This window comes from Mastigoproctus giganteus, chromosome 13, assembly GCF_048544385.1.
Source record: "Mastigoproctus giganteus isolate SK-2022 chromosome 13, ASM4854438v1, whole genome shotgun sequence".
NCBI lineage: Eukaryota > Metazoa > Arthropoda > Arachnida > Uropygi > Thelyphonidae > Mastigoproctus > Mastigoproctus giganteus.
In genome coordinates, this window is record NC_143587.1 from 38127208 (window position 1) to 38148394 (window position 21187).

General features: G+C 39.0%; 1 protein-coding gene across 1 annotated transcript in view; it reads right to left on the minus strand.

Annotated features, from left to right (window-relative positions):
* LOC150075975 (trafficking kinesin-binding protein 1-like) overlaps positions 1-21187 on the minus strand; it is a gene marked incomplete at its 5' end in the record, with an annotated part of 323798 nt that overhangs the window by 261197 nt on the left and 41414 nt on the right. The window contains one exon of the mRNA XM_090387224.1: positions 931-1032. Coding sequence (XP_090243350.1) covers positions 931-1032 — 102 coding nt within the window. The remainder of the gene's footprint in view (positions 1-930; positions 1033-21187) is intronic.

Below are 21187 nucleotides of genomic sequence, written 5' to 3' on the forward strand. Positions count from 1 at the left end.
TTGTGACTGCCTTCACAACGAGTTGCCATGTTATTGTACTACCTTGAATAAATATCACTTCACCAGTGCAGAAGACTATTGTTATTTATTCTCAGCGGATACCACCACCCAGACAGCACCGTTTCAAAGCTTGTTGGCTTCTCTTCGGTGGATGGGCAGGTACCCTGGTGTTGCAATAGTGGCAACCCAGTTATGAAGTATAACTTCACAATATGAGAGTTCTAATTTAACAGCAAAGCTGTAGTTTTACTATTTTTTTGCAAAAAAGGATGGAAATAAACTATGTTATGATGGTAAACAGAGAATAGTCAGAAAGAGTCAAAAGGACAGTCCTCATAAATCTGTAGGGTCTCCAGATTTATAATGGGTGTACCCTGAATACCAGGCAGAAAATAAATATATCTTATTAAAGAGGCATAACATATAGCATAATATAATACAGAATATATTTGTTATTGAATGTATTTTGGGATTGTAAGAAATATATATGACCATCAGTAGGCAGGTTGTGAGATCAAGCCAATGTGTTGTTAACAATGGGCCATACATTTTTTGTGGCATTTAGCAACACCCATGCAGTCCATTATAATACTAGTATACTGGCTGCCAAAAAAAGCTACAATGAAAACTTAAACTTCTCTTATTTGCCTTAAGGCTATAGCAGAGTATAAAAAAGAACTTGTTTTGAAGATTTTCATTCCTCTTAAAGCTCACAAACTTGGAACTATATAAAGAGCAGAAATATTTTGTAATTTACACCTCTCTCCCATAGAAGAAATTCAAATCTTTCACTGAAGTCAGTGACAGGCCATGGGCACCTTAAAGTAGGTCAATACTCATATCCTGAAAAACCACCATCATAGAACAAGCACTTTATCTTATATATTTAATTCATATATAAAGTAAATTACATAGACTAAAAATGCTTACCAAAATACTTCAAAGTCTCTTCTATTACTTCAGGACTAAGATCAATATCAGCATTGGTTGGGAGTGTAGGAGTTTGAATAAACCAATCTTCGTTTTCGTATCCTAAAAAATAATATACACTGAAAGATAAATATGGCAAAAAAATTACGTGCTACAGAAAATGATAATTTTTGCGCTACTAATTAACAGTTTACTCTGGATAATAACTGTTGAACTTCATTTCAAATTTGTCAGATAATAATACAAGCAAAATTACTATATTTCGAAATGTCCAAAAAAGTAATGTACTGTACATTACATATACAAATTATACGATCTGATGGGTAGATCTGATCTGATAGTAACAAACACTTTTGAGCATCCTCCGGAACGCTAAATTGGGATCGCAATGAAGATGCGATAAATGTCGTTAACCCCGACACCAACCGCACTCATTTGAAAGCAAAGACTGACAGTGCTCGTAATCGTATCATGCAAGACAGTGAATAAGGAATTAATGATGAACTTGCACCGGTTAGTCAAGGTAAGCAGGTCTCCACAATAAGGAAACTCCAAGCATAAATGAAAATTTGGTAGACTACGACGCCATCTCGTTGTCTTTCTTGTCTAATAGCGTCTGGTGGATGCCAAAAAATCGATAAGACGCTTCCACTGCCGGCTTGTCTCACTGAAGTGAGGTGCGTTGGCTCTCCCAACAATGATAACAAATTACACCAGATTTACAATCAAGTTTTTTTATATATCAGTAACAGAATAAATAATATTGCCTACCTATGGCAATGAAGTGTGTACAATAAACAAACTATCGAAACGAAATATCTGAGAGCAGCGTAAACCCTATACACTTTCTCAAGCACGTTATTATTTTTTCCTGCTGATAATCCATAGACAGTATCTAAAATTTTATAACACGGTCTCCATGTTACTAATCGTATTAGGAGTGAAGAACGAAACAGTAAATCAGCTTGTTACACTTCCATTGCCAATCAACCGGCAGTCAATTTAGGATCGTGACTGCGCAGTTTACAAGGAGTCGTAAGCATGACAACAAAATACAAATAAACACCAAAATGGTCTATTCCATTTCTCCATATTGAGGAGAATACGGTAACCCCGTATTCTCCTCATTCTGATTTATGCATACCAACGTTTTAAAATAATATTCAAACTCGTTACCCTTACTATTTGCGTATATTATATGGTAAGTTGATGATACATGGATATTCCAACGCTTAATTCATCCCCATGCGTCATCAACTAAAATGTAAAGTACATGCGCTGGGGAGTTTGGTGCTTGACGTATTCAGTTTTGCAGACAATTAACCATGTTTAACTCTGTGTTTTTATTTTATTTTGTTATTATTTGTAAGGGGGGAGGAGCTCGAGGCTAATTTTCTCAGGACTTTAACCAACAATATTCTTAAAATATCCGGTATACAGGTTCAACCTCATTACACAAAAAAAAATTTGATATTTAACCTTTTTTTTTGTTTTTTACCCATACTTGACATTCGTGCAACCACTCCGCCTCCCCATTGCAGTGAAAGCTAGTAGCAGCTAATATGCATATTGTGCCATCGAACATGCCACTACCACAGTAACATTAAATAAGCATACATTTTTGTATTTATTACTAATTTATATTTATTTATTACTGATTTATTTTGTGTTTATAACCGACGTTACAAGTGACTCAGCGTTGTATAGTCGTATTCGAGAACAAAGCGACGTGCCTCTTTAAATTGGCTTTCAATTAATTCCACAGAGAAAATAAACCACGCATGCGCAAACTGACGACAGATGGCAACGATGAACCGCAGCAAAACTGGCTTGTTTCTAGTCTCGCGTGTTCGTTGCCATGTGCTGTTAAGCTTGAAATTTAAACGATCAGACAGACCTCTACTTTATTTAAATGCAAAATGACTAAAAAAAACAAACAAAGTTGGTATTATGTGATATATTACGTCATTTTATCGAAATGTAGCAATTAAAAATGAAAAAAAAAAAAAAACCTCAATACCAATTGAGGTTTTTTCATTTGTTTAAACACTTAAACAAATATGAAGTTTCGGGAATACAGTACAATGTTTCCTGTCAGGACTGTTCCGGTGGCTCCTGGCCTGCATTCTTAAGTCAATTCGTGTTTCCCGAAACGCCGCCAAATTTGTTTTAGTAATGACATGGATGTTTTTCAACATTTCAAATAAAAAACAACTTAATCTATCACGTGATATATTTAGTGCGGCATTATTAATTCTTTCAAGACTTCACCAGTTGAAATTGCCAGCAGCCGCTACTGGTTGCAACCACAACGATTTTTAATAAGGTCCGAGATTATCGACAACTTATACCTTTTCTCACACCTAATTTCATTAAATAGAGCAATCAAGTATAAATTATTCAAAAAGAAAACCACCCACAGTTTTCTTCACGGTTACACCTGTTGATAAGTATCTGACAATGAACCACACCTTTTCACACTCCTCAGCTAACGACGTCAGCGGCAGCACTGAATTGTTCCCCCCACCCGGACTTTCGTTCGACGCTGTAGGCCAAAGTGTAGCTGTAATCAAAGAAGTAACATCAAAAGGTTCATTCCGTTACATTGTTTCAGGTTGACTATCGAAGCTGCATATACTTGATTTCTTTTTGTTATACACAAAGTACAAGGAGGCTGTAAACTTGTACAAGACCCAAGGACATTATCCAACCATTTTCAAAGAGTAATTTGTAAGATAACAGCGAAGATACGTTGGAATCTGCTTACACCGGGAGAGGGAGTCTAGAGGATATATCGTTCCGCAATTAGGAAACATTTTTTTTATACTTTGATCACATTAAAAAGTTGCCTCCATAGTAATCATACAGGGAAACTTTAGATGAACAAAAACGAGGGTAATTATTATTATTCCATTATCTATGTAAGTAAGAGTTACCAAAGGCTCAATCCTACGTTATATTAACATTTAAGAATATACAAAGGAATTTACCTTTATTCTGTCTCATAGGAATTCTTCTTTCCTACTCTCCTATAATACCGATGAATTAACGAAAGATAATTTAAAACTCAAAATGTGTTTCTTACCATCAGCCCACGAATGGTTCAATACACCAAGATCGCAGTCGAAGACCCCAGAAATATCAAACCCCGTGTAACTGATAGTGTGGAAAAGTTCTTATGTCAGAAAAAAAAAGCGAGGGAGGAAATTTACTGAATTATAATTTTATATCGCATTTTTACGTATCTTTTTTAATGCCGCGTTTTTCTGACAGTCTTCCATCACTAGAAGTTACATGGGGTTTGATATTTCTGGAGTCTTCGGCTACCATTGTGGGGTACTCAATTATTCGTGGGCTGATGGTGAGGCAGGGCCGTGCCGAGCCATTTTAGTACCTGAGGCAAGAATGAAAAAATTGCGCCCTACAGGTAATGATGGCAACGTTGGCAATTATTTAATCTTTTTTTTTTTTTTTGGCGTTCCTTTCAGCTTTTAACCTGAGGCAAGAGCCTCGTTCGCCCCGGCTCTGTGGTGAGGAACACATTTTGAGTTTTAAATTATCTTTCGTTAATTAAACGGTATTATACGAGAGTAGGATATGAAGAATTCCTATGAGACAATAAAAGTAAATCCCTTTGTATATTTATAAGTATCCCATTATTTGTAAACTCGAGTACCTTATTCGCCCCTCCATCGGTCAAGTCTGGGGGGCGAAATGGCCTCAACTTAAATAATATGGAATGTTATTATTATGTCATATGGTGCAAGGAAACCTGAGGCTTATGCTGCAGCAGCCAAAAAAAAAAAAAAAAAAAAAATTCTGAACTACCCCGACAGAGAGAGAGAAATAAAAGTACTGTAATCACCAAGGAAGAAGAATGATGATATCCAGCTTAGGACCCTGGATGTGCCAAGCCCATACTCACCAGATGTGAGCCCCTGGGATGTAAAGATATATCATTCTGCATTTCAGAATGACAGAATATTAAACGACAAAGTAATTATTAATTAAATTATATGCAGTTAAGAGGGCTATCCGTTCCTTTTTTTTTTTTTTTTTTTTTTTTTTGATTTGGTAGTTGTTGGCGCATCGGCTTCTGTGGTCATATTGCACCTCCCAAGGTTTTTGCAGTACTTTGATCCAAGCCCGAGGCGAGAATCGAACCCGCGACCTTTGGGTTGCCGGGCAGGTACTTTACCCACTCGGCTAGCCCGGTCGGCCTATCCGTTCCTCTTTCTCTTTTGAAAGCAGTATTTAAACATTTAAATACAATTTTAAACAAACTTTACCTTCACGAGTTGCTCTGATAGCGCACTACTTTCAAATATAATAAAGACAACGTCAAAATGTTAATCCACCATATGTCATCACTGACCGTTTGAAGCAAGATCGTGATCGTATGTACAGAATATTGACCTGGACAGAGAGTAGCTTCAAATGATTTGAAGTCCTTATGAGTCACCTTTCAGAAGCACATTCCAAACACCGCGGGCATTCCGGAGGAGTCTGGTAACCCTACTGTACACAGAATTTCCATATGCTGTTACTCTTTTTCACCCCCCCCCCCCAAATATGGCTGTATCCGTCGCTGAAAACCTATGCTAAATTTCACCGTTTGCCCAAGTTCGCATTAAGGCCAACAGACATAAAAACGTAGCAGAATTTTGAAAATCTAATTCGGAAAAAAAAAACAAAAAAAAAAACACTACACTATTTCTAAATTAATTACGCATTAAGTAATGATTTTTTTTTTTATTTTACCACCTGCATCGGCACTTACAGAAGGATAAAATAAAGTGATATTAAAAGTGAAAATTTATTTATTTATTTTATTTTTAGACTATTATCAGCATTTTCCATAGTCATCCAACAAAAAAAAAAAAAAAAAGATACATACAAACTTAAAGGCGATTTTTTTTTGTAAAATTCATTATACTATTTCTTCATCCTAAGAACAAAATATCGTTTAGAAACAAATTAACACTTGAACTACATTTAGCAGTGATCGGGAATTCATGTCACACGTTCAATGTGTCCTCCACGTTTATCAATAATGTGTCGGAGCGTGCAGTTGCAAAGAACCTGCTCCAACATTTCCTTCAAAGCAGGAAAAAATTATCTTCAATAACTTTCTTCAGCAGAGGAATGGTTTGTGAATTCGTCTGAAATACTCTCTCTCTTTGAGATAACCTCACAAAAATATTGGGTTTAAATCAGTTTACATTGGAGGCCATGCCTTTGCTATGCATCTCAGGGTACTGGTTAGAAACCAATCTGTTGTCAAAAATTATCCTGTTACTCCAGTACAACTTTTGCAGTATTCACTGTTGCCAACTATATCTCCAAAAGTGACAAATGGGCCTGGAGTACTGGGGTCCATAGTTTAACAAATAGATATTTATTGTATACCCAGTATAAAATGAAATATAAGTACAATTTCAGTTCAGTAGCTTTCGGAACTCGTGTCCCTTTTTCAACTAAAAAGGGACACGAGTTCCGAAAGCTACTGAACTGAAATTGTACTTATATTTCATTTTATACTGGGTATACAATAAATATCTATTTGTTATATCTCCAAAAGTTTCTTCAAAGAGTAATAACAGTTGTAGTAGAAGTACTGTACAGTAGACTGGTTAACGGCCTCCGTAGCCAAGTGGTCAGGAGCGGGAGTGCAGTAGCACACGCTCTTTGAGTAGACCGGGGTTCAAGCCCTTGACTGCTGAATACGGTCGATCTGCAAACCCGCACTGGACCAGCGTGGCAGATTATGGTCCATTTCCCTCAGCATGAATTGTTGAGGAGGCTTCCATCCTGCAGTGGGTTGATAATGGCTGCACCTTACTTTACTTTACAGTAGACTGTCGAAATAACAGCACACTGAGATTGGATATGCGCATATGCAATGCCGAAAAAAGAAAGTCACGTGATTACTGTATTTGTTTATTCGTCATTTTGAAAGTGAATTCTGTACTGATATGACTGAAGTGACCAGACGTCCCGGATTTCAGTCGTTTGCTCTGCATTGCAAACTGTCCCGGATTGGACATGTAGCCTCCTTGGCAAACAATGCAAATCATTTGCTTTACGTTTTCAGGGAACCAATGGTACAAAGGAAAGTTTTTTTTAGGTAATAAATAAGCTGTGGAGGTCAACAAAAACACAACTGACCGTAGAAACGCTAAAAGCAATACTACAAGTTACGTGCACTTTTACTAATTCGTGTGAAGAATTTTACAAAGAAATAGCAAATAATGAAGAAATATTAAGAAAAATTCACTCCGCGGAAAAATATATTATTTAAGTTCTCTTGTTTTTATTGTTAAAAGTAGTATGTATTTTTATTATTATTTCACAGAAAAAAAAACAACTTTTTTTCACTAAACAAAAATGAAAATCGATTAAAAACAAATGTTTTTTTTTTCTTTTAATTACAATTATTTTTCTCAGTTCACATCCTTCACGCAACATTCTGTTCGTTATGTAGCGTGCCACGAGGGGTCCCGTATACTGAATTTCAGCCTTTCTGTGAAAAAAAAAAAATAAAATAATAATAATATATATATCTTATTATATATATATATATATATATATATATATATATATATCACAGGGTGATTCACCCTGTATATATATATACAGGGTGATTCACTACCAGTGCGACAAACTTGCAGGAGGTGTAGGGGGCACAAAGACGAATCGGAATCACATAGCATTGCAGGGTCCGAAATGCCTTCGTCATGCGGTAGAGGACGTTGAACGGAAGGTCGCGTGAACAGCGATCCCGCTGGAAATCAGCATTTGCGAACCGTTTCTTTTGAAGAAACCAAGTAGCAAAAGTCCTCCGGAGTGGATAATCCGCAGGCTCCAATGATTGGACACATTGCAGATGGTATGAACTCATTTGGTTTGTTGACAGTCCGGGGTTCAAGCCCCCTGACTGCTGAATACGGTCGATCTGCCAACCCGCACTGGACCAGCGTGGCAGATTATGGTCCATTTCCCTCAGCATGAATTGTTGAGGATGCTTCCATCCTGCAGTGGGTTGATAATGGCTGCACTTTACCTTTTTTTTTTATCCTCCATACAGTGGGTTGGGAAATACCCAATCGATGGCCTATCCCTCGAGTACTCGTACTGCCTTCTGCAAGACGTAGGACATTCTCCTCATTGTCTGGCTTCCTCGTCGTTCGCTCTCGATTCATGGTACCTCTTGTGAAACAACCAGTCTCACGTAACCTTTTGTGCACACGTGCGAAAATCGTATGATGAGGAGCACGCCTGTGCGGGAAACGTTCCTGGTACAAGCGCAGAGCGGCGCGCCCGTTACAGTCCGCAGCTCCATACGCGAGGTGCATGTCGGCCAATTCAACGTTTGAATACTCGTCCATCCTACTGCCTCGGGAACCGGTTCGCAAATGCTGACTTCCAGCGGGATAGCTGTTCACGCGACCTCCCGTTCAACGTCCTCTACCGCATGACGAAGGCATTTCGTACCCTGCAATGCTATGTGATTCCGATTCGTCTTTGTGCCCCTACACCTCCTGCAAGTTTGTCGCACCGGTGGTGAATCACCCTGTATATATAAAAGCTTTATTTGTTTTGTTTTTTAAAAAAGAAGTGTGATATTTTATTTTATAAGTTTAGTTCAAATAAGTACATGTATTTAATTTATATTTTGCATGTCAATATTTTTAATGTAAAAAAAAAAAAAAAAACTGTACATTGTTTCTAGTGGGACTTGAAAATCCTATTCCCCCCCCCCACTAGATGTCCCGATTTGGAACACTGAAGATCTGGTCACTTTAGATATGACAGATTATACAGATTTTAAATGTTAAATTCCGGTCGCCTGGAATGTTAATTCATATACCTATTGTGTCTGTAAATTGCGCGTGTTCTCTGCTCGATTTGCCTGTTTTGGTGGATGAAAAATTCTAGTTTCTGGGGGGAAAACTTGATATCTACGCCTGAGACCCACTAACTCAGCCACGGAGTGAAAAAAAGCCTATAAAAATTCTTCGCATTATCGACGGGATTCGAACCTGGGGAGCCTTTTCTGAGGATGACGGTACCACTGTGCACCCCACGCAGACTAAACTTGACATAATAATAAAAAAAAAAAAAATAGAACGGGGCGTAAGCAGAAGTATATTAATGGCAGAATATAACACTGAATTGGCAACATGTTTATGTTTTTTTATGGCAACATGTTTATGGAGTATAAACAGAAGAGAGATTAAGAATGCAGTTAATAAAACTGCACACCTTAAATCCCTGAAGGTGCCGTTATTTTGAAAGTCTACTGTAGTGGCAAATGATGCAAGAAAGCAAGCTATTAAAACATCAGCAAAAAAAAAAAAAAACACTTCACCCATCAATACTTTCCAAGAATTTTAGTTCTTGAATTTATTCAAACCATTCACTTCCATGTAGATGGAAGTATATTCCAACAATCAACTACCTGCTGGCTGAAGGCAAACTTCAACACATCTATCCTGCAACATCCTTCCTCAACTTAAATTTCTGCCTCATGTGTGTAGTCTCAGCAAGAGGACAAATGACGTTCACACCCAGCTCAGCTTACTCAATCATTCAAGGCCTTAAACACCTCAATCAGTTATCCCACAGGCATGTAGTCTCCAAATGCTGCACTTTGCAAAACTTAAGCCATTCTAGGTTAAGAGCACCTGTTTGTACCCTTGACCAATTTGATTGCCCTTCTCTACACCCATTCGAGAAGATCTATATCCCTCCTAAAGTGAGGCCTCCAGACCTGTATACAAATCTGAAGATGTGGCCTAACTATGGCTTCATACAAAGGGATAATCATCTCCTTATCCCTGCTAGCAAAGTTTCTGTATATCATTGATAGAATTCCATGGGCTGTCCTGGCAGCATGTTTACACTGTCAGAGAATTTCATATCTCACTGCACAATTACCCCCAAGTCTTTTTAATTTTCCACTGCCCAAGTGTAGTACCACAAAGTTGATAAACTACTCTGTAATTACTGGTACCCATATGCTTGCACCTTGCATTTGCCAATGCTAAACTTCAACTGCAATTTCTCAGCCCATCAACCCAACTTTCCTAGATCTTGTTGCAGTAGCTCACCATGATTACTGTCATTAACCACCCCTGCCAACCTTCGTATCATCTGCAAACTTTGACACTAAGCCTAATAAGCCTTCATTAATATCACTAATAAGAATGGAAAATAACAATGGTCCCAGCACTGAACTCTGGGGTACTTCACTGATAACTGTTAGTCCACAAAGAGCAGTGCCCTTTAATAACCACTCTCTTCTATCTTCCACTTAACCATCCCTTTATCCATAGCAGTAACTAGCCCTTAATGTCACATTTGCTCCAGTTTATATAGCCCTCTTTTATGTGCAACAGTATGAAAAGCCTTCCTAACACTGAAGTATATGATGTCAAAATTAATTTTTGCATCCAGTTCCTTGGTCACTGCATCATAGTAACCTATCAGATTGGTTAGACAAGACTGTCCCTTAACAAATCAATGCTGTGACTGCAGTATAATTGCATTCCTGTTTAGATGGTCCTCCTGCATTCCTTCTTTAACCAGTGACTCCATTATTTCCCCTAGAATAGATGTTAAGCTAATAGGTCTAATTACTTATTATTATTATTAGCTACATTTGGAAACTAGACACCTTAGAGGAGATTTGATTGAGGTGTTTAAGGCTCTGAGAGGCATCAGTAAAACGAATGAGGACAAAATTTTCAAGATTATAAATGATGCTAGAACTAGGGGACATAAATTCAAGTTACGGGGGGAAATGTTTAGATTGGACTGCAGGAAGTTTTATTTTAGCCAGCGAGTTATAAATTACTGTAATAAGTTGCCTTCATGGGTGGTAGAGGCCGACAGTTTGGGGAAATTCAAAGGTCATCTGGATAGTACTTTCGGGTAAGGGAAGCACATAGGATGATAGGTTTAATTTCCTTTTTATTTATTTTTTATTTTATTTTTTTATTTATTAATTATTATTATTTGGTTATTTATTTTATTTATTTATTTATTTATTTTTATCATTGTTTTGTTCGGATTTTTTTTGGCTGGTGCAGCATAAGCCATAGGCTTTCTTGCACCATGCGGCCGTTACTAATACTAATACATGGTGCAAGGAAGCTTGAGGCTTATACTGCACCAGCCAAAAAAAAAAAAAAAATTCCCCAAGTTACCCTGTGTGTGTGTGTGTGTGAGAGAGAGAGAGAGAGAGAGAGAGAGAGAGAGAGAGAGAGAGAGAGAGAGAGAGAGAGAGAGAGAGAGAAGTAGAAGGGAATCACCAAGAAAAGAAGAATGATGATATCCAGCTCAAGACCCTGGTTATCACCATTTTATCCCCTTTATGAATTGAGGATACATGTAGCCCAGTGGTCAGGAGCGAGAGTGCATAGCACGCGTTCCTTGAGTGGGCCGGGGTTCAAGCCCGTGACTACTAAATACGATAAATATTTGTATTGACGATTTACTGTAACCTCTACTGACTTGGTTGTCGTGCCGGAGTATAAACAGAAAATTTATGTAAATTTTTTTTTTTATTATTTGCTCATCTCCAGTCCATAGGAACCTCCTCTGAATCCAAGGATGCTCTCATATTATGACTACAGGTTTCTCACCTCCTTTGTTGCTTCCTTTAATATAATCGGATAGATTCCACCCACCCCATGTGCCTTTTTTATATTCAGCTTCAACAATTTCCCTTCCGCTTTCCTTTCAGTTATCATGAAGCCATTTAGATCCCCGCTGCAGTTTGTTCAACTTCAGCATCCCCTCCCCTCCCCTAAAGAATTCCTCATGCGTGAATGTAGATGTAAATATCTATTCAATTTGTCAGAAACCTGAGGAGGGTCATCAACAGTTAACCCATTGACATCAAGTGGCCTGATGTGATTCAACCCCTTCCTTGTACTGTTAATATAATCATAGAAGTCTTTGCCATTGACTTCTCACAATCTGCTTTAGCTTACATAACCTCTTTTGAGACTTGATTACAGACTAATTTATATCTACCATATGCTTCTGTAGCACCTGATAATTTATATGCACCTCATGCAATTTCCTTCTCTACCACATGTCTCGATAGTACATCTGACATCCATTTAGGTCTGAGCCTTGAACAGTATTTCTTCATTGGTATGAAAAGCATAGTGACTTCCATGATTACTTCACTGAATGCTTTCCATTTGGAATTTTCTGTTGGTAACATAATCAGTTGGTCCTGCTGCATAGCATTTAAAAACTGTCTGAGCTCACTGTAGTCACCCTCACGAAAGCAAAAGCCTTTTCCTTTACCCTTGAAAGTAGTTATGTCTTAAATTCAATTCCACATTAGTAGTGTAATCATTGCTGCCACTGAGTGGGTTTTTTTTTTTACCTGCAGATTCTTAATGCATGTAGCATCACTGCTGATAACCAGATCAAGAGTATTGCTTCTTGTTGCCTCTCTAAACATGCTTCTGTAGAAAACAGTCATCCAAGAAATCTACAACTCTTGCTAGTGTGTGAGTGACCAACCCACAAGTTCCAGTCATCATCTGGAAAGTTAAAATCTTCCACTATGAGACTTTCTGATTTAATGGCCCACTCTATTTCTCTGTATAGGTGTTTGGTATACTCACAGTTATTAGGGCTATAAACACAATACTACTCTCCATTTTGTTTTTCCAGTGCTATTACCAAACTGACTCAACATTGCACTTGTCACCCAAGTCAACTGGATGCGCTACCTTAGATTTAATATTCTTCTTAACTAAGAGCATAACCCCTCTTCCTGTCCTGTCTGTACTTCCTGTATACATTGTAATTCCCATATTCAAATTCAGCATCACTTATGTCTGAGTGACACCATGTCTTCACTAATTCTACAATGTCTGCATTTGATGACTTAATCAGTACTTAAAATTCGTCAAAATTATTTACAATGCTCCTAGCATTAGTGTACATGCAAGTATACATGCGCATGTTCTTACTCTTAGTTACCTTTACACGGCCAATTTATTCTCTTGTTCCATGATGATGCACAGCACGGCCTGAAATTCCTGACATCTTGCTTTCCAGGCTGCTGCATTTTCCAATAGAAGCAGCGCAAGAACCAACAACTCTGTGCCTGCAGCTCTAGTTAATGTGTTAGTGTGTATATCACCCCAGACCCACCTATCACTGCCTCAATGGCATCAGCAAATATTCTTGCACCCCTTCTATTTAAGTATATACCATCCCTGTCAAAAGTCTCTTCTGTTAACAAGCACAGATGAGAAAAATTCTACCCCATGAGCTTCGCACATTCTCTCCAAGGCTGAACTGATTGACAAGGCTCTCAACATGTACTCCCTCTTATTGTGTCTAGGCAAAATTGCACACTTCCAAATTCAATCCTAACTTGCAACTTTTTCCCACCATTGCCCTGTTAAGTCCTCAGATTTACTCTTAATATCATTAGTGCCAACATATACAACAATATCAATTTTTGTGCCATTAAAAGATATCTGCTCTACAACATCTACTTTTGAATATGCAATGGTTTTCATAGAATGTCAGATTAAGTGTTAATCTACAGAGATTGGTTCAGTTGGATGGCTGCTAGCTGTCTGGAAAGTGTCTTGGAATCTTTGGGATCTCTAGCAAAGTAACACTGGACTGGGAAGAGAGGACAGGAAGGATACTAAGGTGGGGTATCTGAAGAGGACAGTGTTGAAGCATCTCCTGGGATGGCATCAGAGGTAGGGAAAGAGGGCGATCCAGGTAAGGGGAGGAGTGGCAAACCTGACAATGTTTCAGCCTTCTAGAAACTCCCTTTGTAAATAATTGTTTGAGACCCAGATAACCTTAGGACTTAAGAGTAAAGGTATGGCTCTCACTGATGTTATTAATCGCATCAGTCACTCCACCCAACCCAACTCTCTCCTCGGAGTTGCCCCTGTGTGTTCACCTAAGTTTTTTATGAAAACCACAAACAAGAGGTATTAGAACCTATAGTTCTTAGTATCGTGCTTGGATTGGAGGTTGAGAAGACGAAAGAAGATATCTGTTGACTTTAGACTTGAACTTCTGTAGACTGTAATTTTCAGGAAATACGTAAAAAGGAAGGTTGTATCAGAAAACGGCAGTTGAATGAATAAACGAGGAAGTTGAAAAGTTGGTTCTGACAGTTTGAAGTTGGACAGTATATGCAGTAGCGGATTACCCATTAAGGCAATGAGGCACGTGCCTAGGGCCCCCAGGCTTTGGGGGGCCCCCAAGCCAAGACATTTTCGTATAGTGTTCTAAAATAGATTAATGTTTTCAGTAAACATCATAAAAATCTTGATTAATTTAAGCAAAAAATTCAAAAGTACAAAATTTCATTTATTTGCCACCTAACTTTTATTTATTTTTTATTCTTTTTTTTTTTTTTATTATTATTTTTTGAGGGGCCCCAAATATAATTTGCCTAGGGGCCCCAACTATCCTTAATCCGCCACTGAGTATATGGATGCTATATGGTGGCGGCACGTGTTCGGACTGTTTTGAAAGAGACAGCGCGAATTATAGAAGTCAATTCAGAAGAACAGTGCCCATGGAAGTATCTGTAAAAAAGGCATACAGCAGAAACAGTACATCTATGAGACAGAGTGGAGAGACTTTGTTAGAGACGAGTCATTAATTAACCTAACTGCCCACTTCTGAATGGAATCTAGAAGCCCGAGAGAGGTTTTGGGAGCACCGCCCCAGATGTGGGAACAATATTCCATGGTAGGGCAGATTTGCGATTTGTACAGAGTGAACAGCTGTTTGGAAGAAAAGTAACGCCGAGAGCGAAAGAGAAAACCAAGTTTTTTAGATGCAGAGGAAGCAATATTTGTAATGTGTTTGTGCCAGGAGAGATAGAAGTCAGGGTAATCCCCAAAAGAGATATATCATTTTGCCTAGAAATCGGAGTGTCACCAAAGATAAGCATAGGAGCAGAAGAATCCTTTTTGTGAGATATAAGACAAGACTGAGTTTTAGAAGGATTGAAATCAACAAAGTTGTCTTTGCTCCACTGGAGAATTACCTGGAGATTGACATTTAAGGAATTGGTAGCAGATATTCGAGAACTTGAAGCTGATTGAGCAGAGTAAGGTTTTTCAAAATGGAAAGTGGAATGCAATGTGCTATCATCGGCAAAACTATGGATAGGATTTCCAGTCAATGGAAGAAGGTCATTAATATTCAAGAGGAAAAGAGTGGGGGAAAGAACTGAACCTCAGAGGACACCAGCGTTAGGGAAGAAGTTAGAAGACAGAGAGCCCTCTACCATCACCCTTAGTGAGTGATCAGAGAGAAAACTGGATAACCAATTACAAAACACCGTTGGCAAACCATAAGATGGAAGCTTGTTCAGAAGACTTTTATGCCAAACATGATCAAAAGCCTTTGATATGTCAAAAGCAACTGCTTGCGTTTCACCAAACTTTTCCATTGAATTTGTCCATAAATGGATAACATAAGCCAGAATATCGCCATGGATCTACACTGACGGAATCCACATTGGCAATCGTTGATCAGACGGAAGGTTTCTAGGTAGTTTAAGAGCTGGCGGTTATTGATTTCTCCATTACTTTAGAAAGAGTTTTGTAAGAGTTTTTTTTTTGAAAGCGAGCAAGAATTATAGAAGCCAATTCAGAAGAACAGTGCCCATGGAAGTATCTGTATAAAAGGCATGCAGCAGAAACAGTACATCTATGAGACAGAGTGGAGAGACTGATTAATTGATTAGAAGTAATTGCAATGGAACGATAATTGGATGGAAGGGAGTTGTAATCATTTTTAGGAACAGGCTGGATATGAGCAAATTTTCAAGCAGAAGGAAAAACACCTCTGGAATAAGAAAGTGAAAAAAGGTGGCAAAGAACAGGAGTAAGTTCAGGAGCACAGGTTTTGAGAACAAGTGGAGAAATACCATCAGGACCTGGAGCTTTCTTAGCATCAAGATTCGTCAAAATTCTTCTGACATCCTTTTGATGGAAGACCACAGGAGGAATTGAATGGAGCATGTTGGGAATGGTGGGAGGTGTTTTACCAAGATCATTAATACATGCGCTGGAAGAAAAATGGGATGCCAGCAGGTCAGCTTTATCCTTGGCTGATGTGACAACAGAATCATCTGGTTTTGACAGAGGTGGGAGCAGAGATTGGCAAAAGTTGCGGGCAATAGCTTTGGCAAGAGACCAAAATGCTCGGCTACCATTAGGGCAAGAAGCAAGTTTTCTACTCTTAGCCTGTTCAAAATCTAGTTTGGACTAATTAATGACTGCTTTACAATTGTTGCGAGGTTTGGTGTAGGCAGAAAATGAAACTGAAGAATTGGAAACAAGCCAATTACGATAAGCCACATTCTTCTCTTGAACAGCCTTAGCACATTTATTGGAAAACCAAAGTTTAGATAAAGTACAAGATTTTAAAGTAGTGTGTGGAATAAAGGATTCCATTCCTATAAGAATAATTTCACTGACATGATCTGAGCAAACGATGACATCAGAAGTTTTGAAACAGTAGTCCGACCAAGGAAAAGAAATCTCGCAGGTCATGCCATTTTGCATTATTGTAATGCCAAACAATATGAGGTTGGGAATAGCCATGAGATAAAGGCTCCATTGGAGAAGAGACAATCACCAAGTTGTGATGTGAGGTACCTAAAGGACCTCTTCACTTCAACCGTGTACTTAGAAGGGTTGTTTGTGAGAAAAAGATCAAGCGTGTTGGTTGTATGGTTAGAACTGTCTGGTATTCTTGTAGGTAAATGAACAATCTGTGCAAGGTCATTAGAAATTGCAAAAGCCCCAGATCTTGGACAGCTGGGTCGGTGTGACTAGAAAACGGAAGCCAGCTGGAGTTGTGAATGTTAAAATCACCAAGGAAAATTACCTCACTGTTAGGAAAGTTGGACTGGAGAAAGTCAAGTTGCAAAGAGAGGAAGTCAAAGAACTCCAAGTGATTAGTGGAGTTGGGAGAATGGTAGAAGCAACAGATGAATTTGACACAATGAGGTTGAGAGATTTTAAGCCACAGAAGATCGAAGAGAGGAGATTCCAAATTACCAATTCTCTGACAGAGAATATCGGAACGGACATATGCACAAGTACCACCTTTGAGGTGAAAGGAATCATACAGTGAATAATTTGGGAAACTGAGATGAGCAGTAGTTGAATTAACTGATAACTGAGATTCTGTTAGAAAAAGTACATGGGGTTTGGCAGACTGCAAGTGGAAATGGACATCATTGAGATTAGAATTGAGACCATGTATATTTGTGAAACAAACTAGGAAGTGATCACAGTATAACTAGTAAACATGGCATTTACAGAAGTGGCAGTCAACTCGGTAGACAGAGTTGCACACCCTCCTTTGAGCGGGCTAATCATCACTCCAAGTATTCAGCTAAGCTTGTGGTTGTCTGTAAAATATGCCTTTATGTTGTACTTTAAGTATTTTGACGATGGATTCCTATTCGTGGGCAGTAAGGGAAAGTGAAATGGGGAGGTTTTCGTGGTATCCTGATGTCCCTGAAATAGGATAACCATGGGGGGGATCAACTCTTGGATGCAATTTGCATTAGCAAGGGCATATGATGCAAGAAAGGAAACTTAAATAGCATCAGCCAAAAAAAAAAAAAAAAAAAAAAAAACTCTTATTTCACCCATCCCCTCGCTCCAAATGTTTGTCAAGTTCTGCTATCAACTTCTACAACAGATGGAAGTTTGTTCCAGCAATCAACCACCCGCTGGCTAAAGGCAAACTTCCGCACATCTATTCTACAACCATCTTTCCTCAATTTGAATTTATGTCCTCTCAGGTTTGTAATCTGAGTGAGAGGAAGAATCTCATCAGCACTGAGCTTGCTCAAACCATTCAAGGCTTTATACATCTCAATCAGATCACCTCGCAGGTGCCTAGTCTCCAGACACTGTAATTTGCAAAACTTAAGCCTTTCTTCATAAGAGCAACCCTTTGTTCTGTTCACTAATCCTGTTGCCCTTCTCTGTACTCGTTCCAACAGCTCTACATCCTTCTTAAAATGAGGCCTCCAGAACTGTATACAGTACTCAAGGTGTGGCCTGACCATTGCCTTATACAAGGGAATAATCACCTCCTTATCCCTGCTAGAAAAACTCCTGTATATCATTGACAAGACACCATGAGCTACTCTTGCAGACCGTCTGCACTGCTCGGAAAACTTCACATTTGCCTGCTCAATTACCCCCAGGTCCTTTTCATTCTCTACCACTGTCAGTGTGGTACCACAGAGTTGATACATTACTCTGGGATTACTGCTTCCCATATGTAGTACTTTACATTTGTCAATGTTAAACTTCATTTGCCACCTCTCAGCCCATGTGCTCAACTTTTCTAGATCCTGTTGCAGCAGTGTACTGTCATTAGTGTCATTAACAACCCTGCCAACTTTTGTATCATCTGCAAACTTGGACATTAAGCTGTTTGTTTGTTATTTGGTTTTTTGGAGCATTAGCAACTAAGACCATATTGCTCCTAGATATGTGGTGGTCATTCCCTGACCTTTCCGCATCCTCCATATTTGGTGGTAACGGGCTCGAACCCCGGTCTAATCAAGAAGCGTGTGCTACGCACTGCTGCTCCTTCCCACCTGGCTACGGAGGCGCCAGACATTAAGCCTGATATACCATCATCAATATCATTTATAAATACAGAAAACAACAATGGATCCAACACTGAACCCTGAGGGACTCCACTAATAACATTATTCCACGAAGAGCAGTGTCCATTGTTTACCACTCTATCTTCTTCCACTCAACCATCCCTTTATCCCTAGCAGCAATTTGCCTCCAATGCCACACTGCTCCAATTTGTGCAGCAGTCTTCCATGTGCAACAGTATCAAAGGCCTTTCTAAGATCCAAATATGTGATATCAAAGTTATTCTTTGCATCCAGTTCCTTTACGACTACATCATAGTATCCAATCAAATTAGTCAGACAAGACTTCCCCTTAACAAAACCATGCTGTGTCTGAGCTATAACTGAAGTCTTGTCTAGATGATCCTGCAATGCTTCTTTAACCGGTGCCTCCATTAATTTCCCTGCAACAGAAGTTAAACTAACAGGTCTGTAATTAACTGTGTCTCCCTTTGATCCTCCTTTGTGGATTGGGGTCACATTTGCACATCTCCAATCCATGGATACCTCCCCTGAGTCCAGAGAAGCTCTCATAATTATGGCTAAGGGTTTGCTTACTTTCTTTGCCGCCTCCTTTAATATAACTGGATAGATTCCGTCCATTCCAGCTCGTATAGCTATTAGTGAACTCTAGGGAACAGCTGTTGAGGAGGAGAATGTTGCTGATCTGGTTAAGTTCAAGAAGAAAGTCTTGGAAATTATAAAGGCTCATGGACCTCAAAGTCAGGTTTCTAACGAAACTGGCCATGATACTGGAACGTGATTTAAATTGAAATCCAGAAGAATTCAGGCATAATTGAGGTTTACAGGAAACCTCACTGGCACTCACAAATAAAGGAAAGGGGTCTCCTCTCTCATGATGAGAATGCCAAGGAACAGTAAGGTGTTGTGTTGTTCTAGTTCCAAAGTAAAAGAAATGGTAGAGTTGATGTGGGATAGGAATTTGTTATATGGGTTTAAATCAGATTATGCCTATCATGATTCCAGATTAACAACACCATTAACAAACCTGGCCAATCGCTTAAGTGTGTAAGTGAAGGTTGAAATGACAGTGGTTTGAGATATGCCACAAAGACCATTGCAAACAGAGATGAAGGGAGTTCCCCATACTGAGGCCCTTGCTTTGGTGGGAACCTTTCTTGAAACTGGAAATAGGCTTACCCAGAGGTGAGGTCAATCACACTCGTGATACTATCTTTGGAAAGAGGCACAGAAGGCCAGTGAGTGTGTCAAGATAGGAGTCAAGACTTGTTTTTGCACAGTTATGGTAGAAAATCAGTTATCTGGTTACTCTTTAAGAATCTGTAATAAAGGTGCTTAATAAAATAACTCTTAAGAGTTTTAGGTCCTAAATTAAGACTGCAACTGAGTGGGTAGCATGCTACATATAATAGCAATATCCACATCTCACACATTCAATTCTACACAATAAGTTTTGAAACAGAGTTCTTGGAAAGTTTTAGTAAAAGAGATCTCATGACCGTTTTTGTGTACGGGGGGGGGGGGGGGGGTTGAAAAAAATTGTATTCACCCAGAAGTAGTCACGATAGAAGGTCGACATAAACACCATGTATTACACTTTTTCAACATAGTCACCACACAAAATGACACATCACATTTTTGGCACCTCTCAATACACTTTCACGGGTCAGTTTTGTAGCAGTCCTCTGATGTCCTTCAAACCACAACTTTGCAGCAAAAATCACTTCATCACCACCAGCAAAGTGTTTCCCTTGAAGAAAGAACTTCAGAAGGACGTTAAGCAATGGCATACCACCACATTATCTGATGCCACAGAGACTATAACAAAACCAACTCCAAAAACTGCTGTTAAAGGAAGACCTGCAACTAGGTGGAAGGATGGGATCAGTGAAGTTCTGGGCGTGACATTTTGCAATGCCGCTCGTATAGCATATGATCGATGCAGTTGGAGGATTTTGTTGGTGGCCACAACAGCTCCTCAGGTAACTATGTAACTGGACGAAGAAGAATAATGCATGCTTCCATTGTTTAGACATTTGTTTAGTTTCAGGATTATAGTGATGGATCCAAGTTTTATCCATGGTGACCAGTAGCGCTACATTCCTATGCACTGCCAGTAAGAAAAATAAAATTTGCTGCCCTAAACGTTAAATACTGATAAGCGTTAAGCAATCAGAAAACAATATTGAAAAAAATTTCAGAGCCCTCTTGAACTGCCACCCTTAAGCGATGCTTACCTCTCCTACCCACTTGCAGCAGCCCTGATAGTGACTAGCTGTGAAAAAAGTCCTACTTTTCCTGACATATCGATAACATTTCACATGCACATTGTGCCGTTACTTCTTCCGGTTCATTCGCAGGACTATGCAGATAATCTCACTTTGATCCTCGCTGCCAACTCCAGGGCTCAGATGGAGAACCTCGCCAACAGAGCTCTAGGAACCCTCCTTATGTGGGCTGAGAAGCATAAATTAACCATCTCTCCGACCAAAAGCCAGTCCATGTTATTAAAAGGCTATCTAACTCCAACAAGACCACCACAAATAAAAATTTATGACAGGACGATCAGGT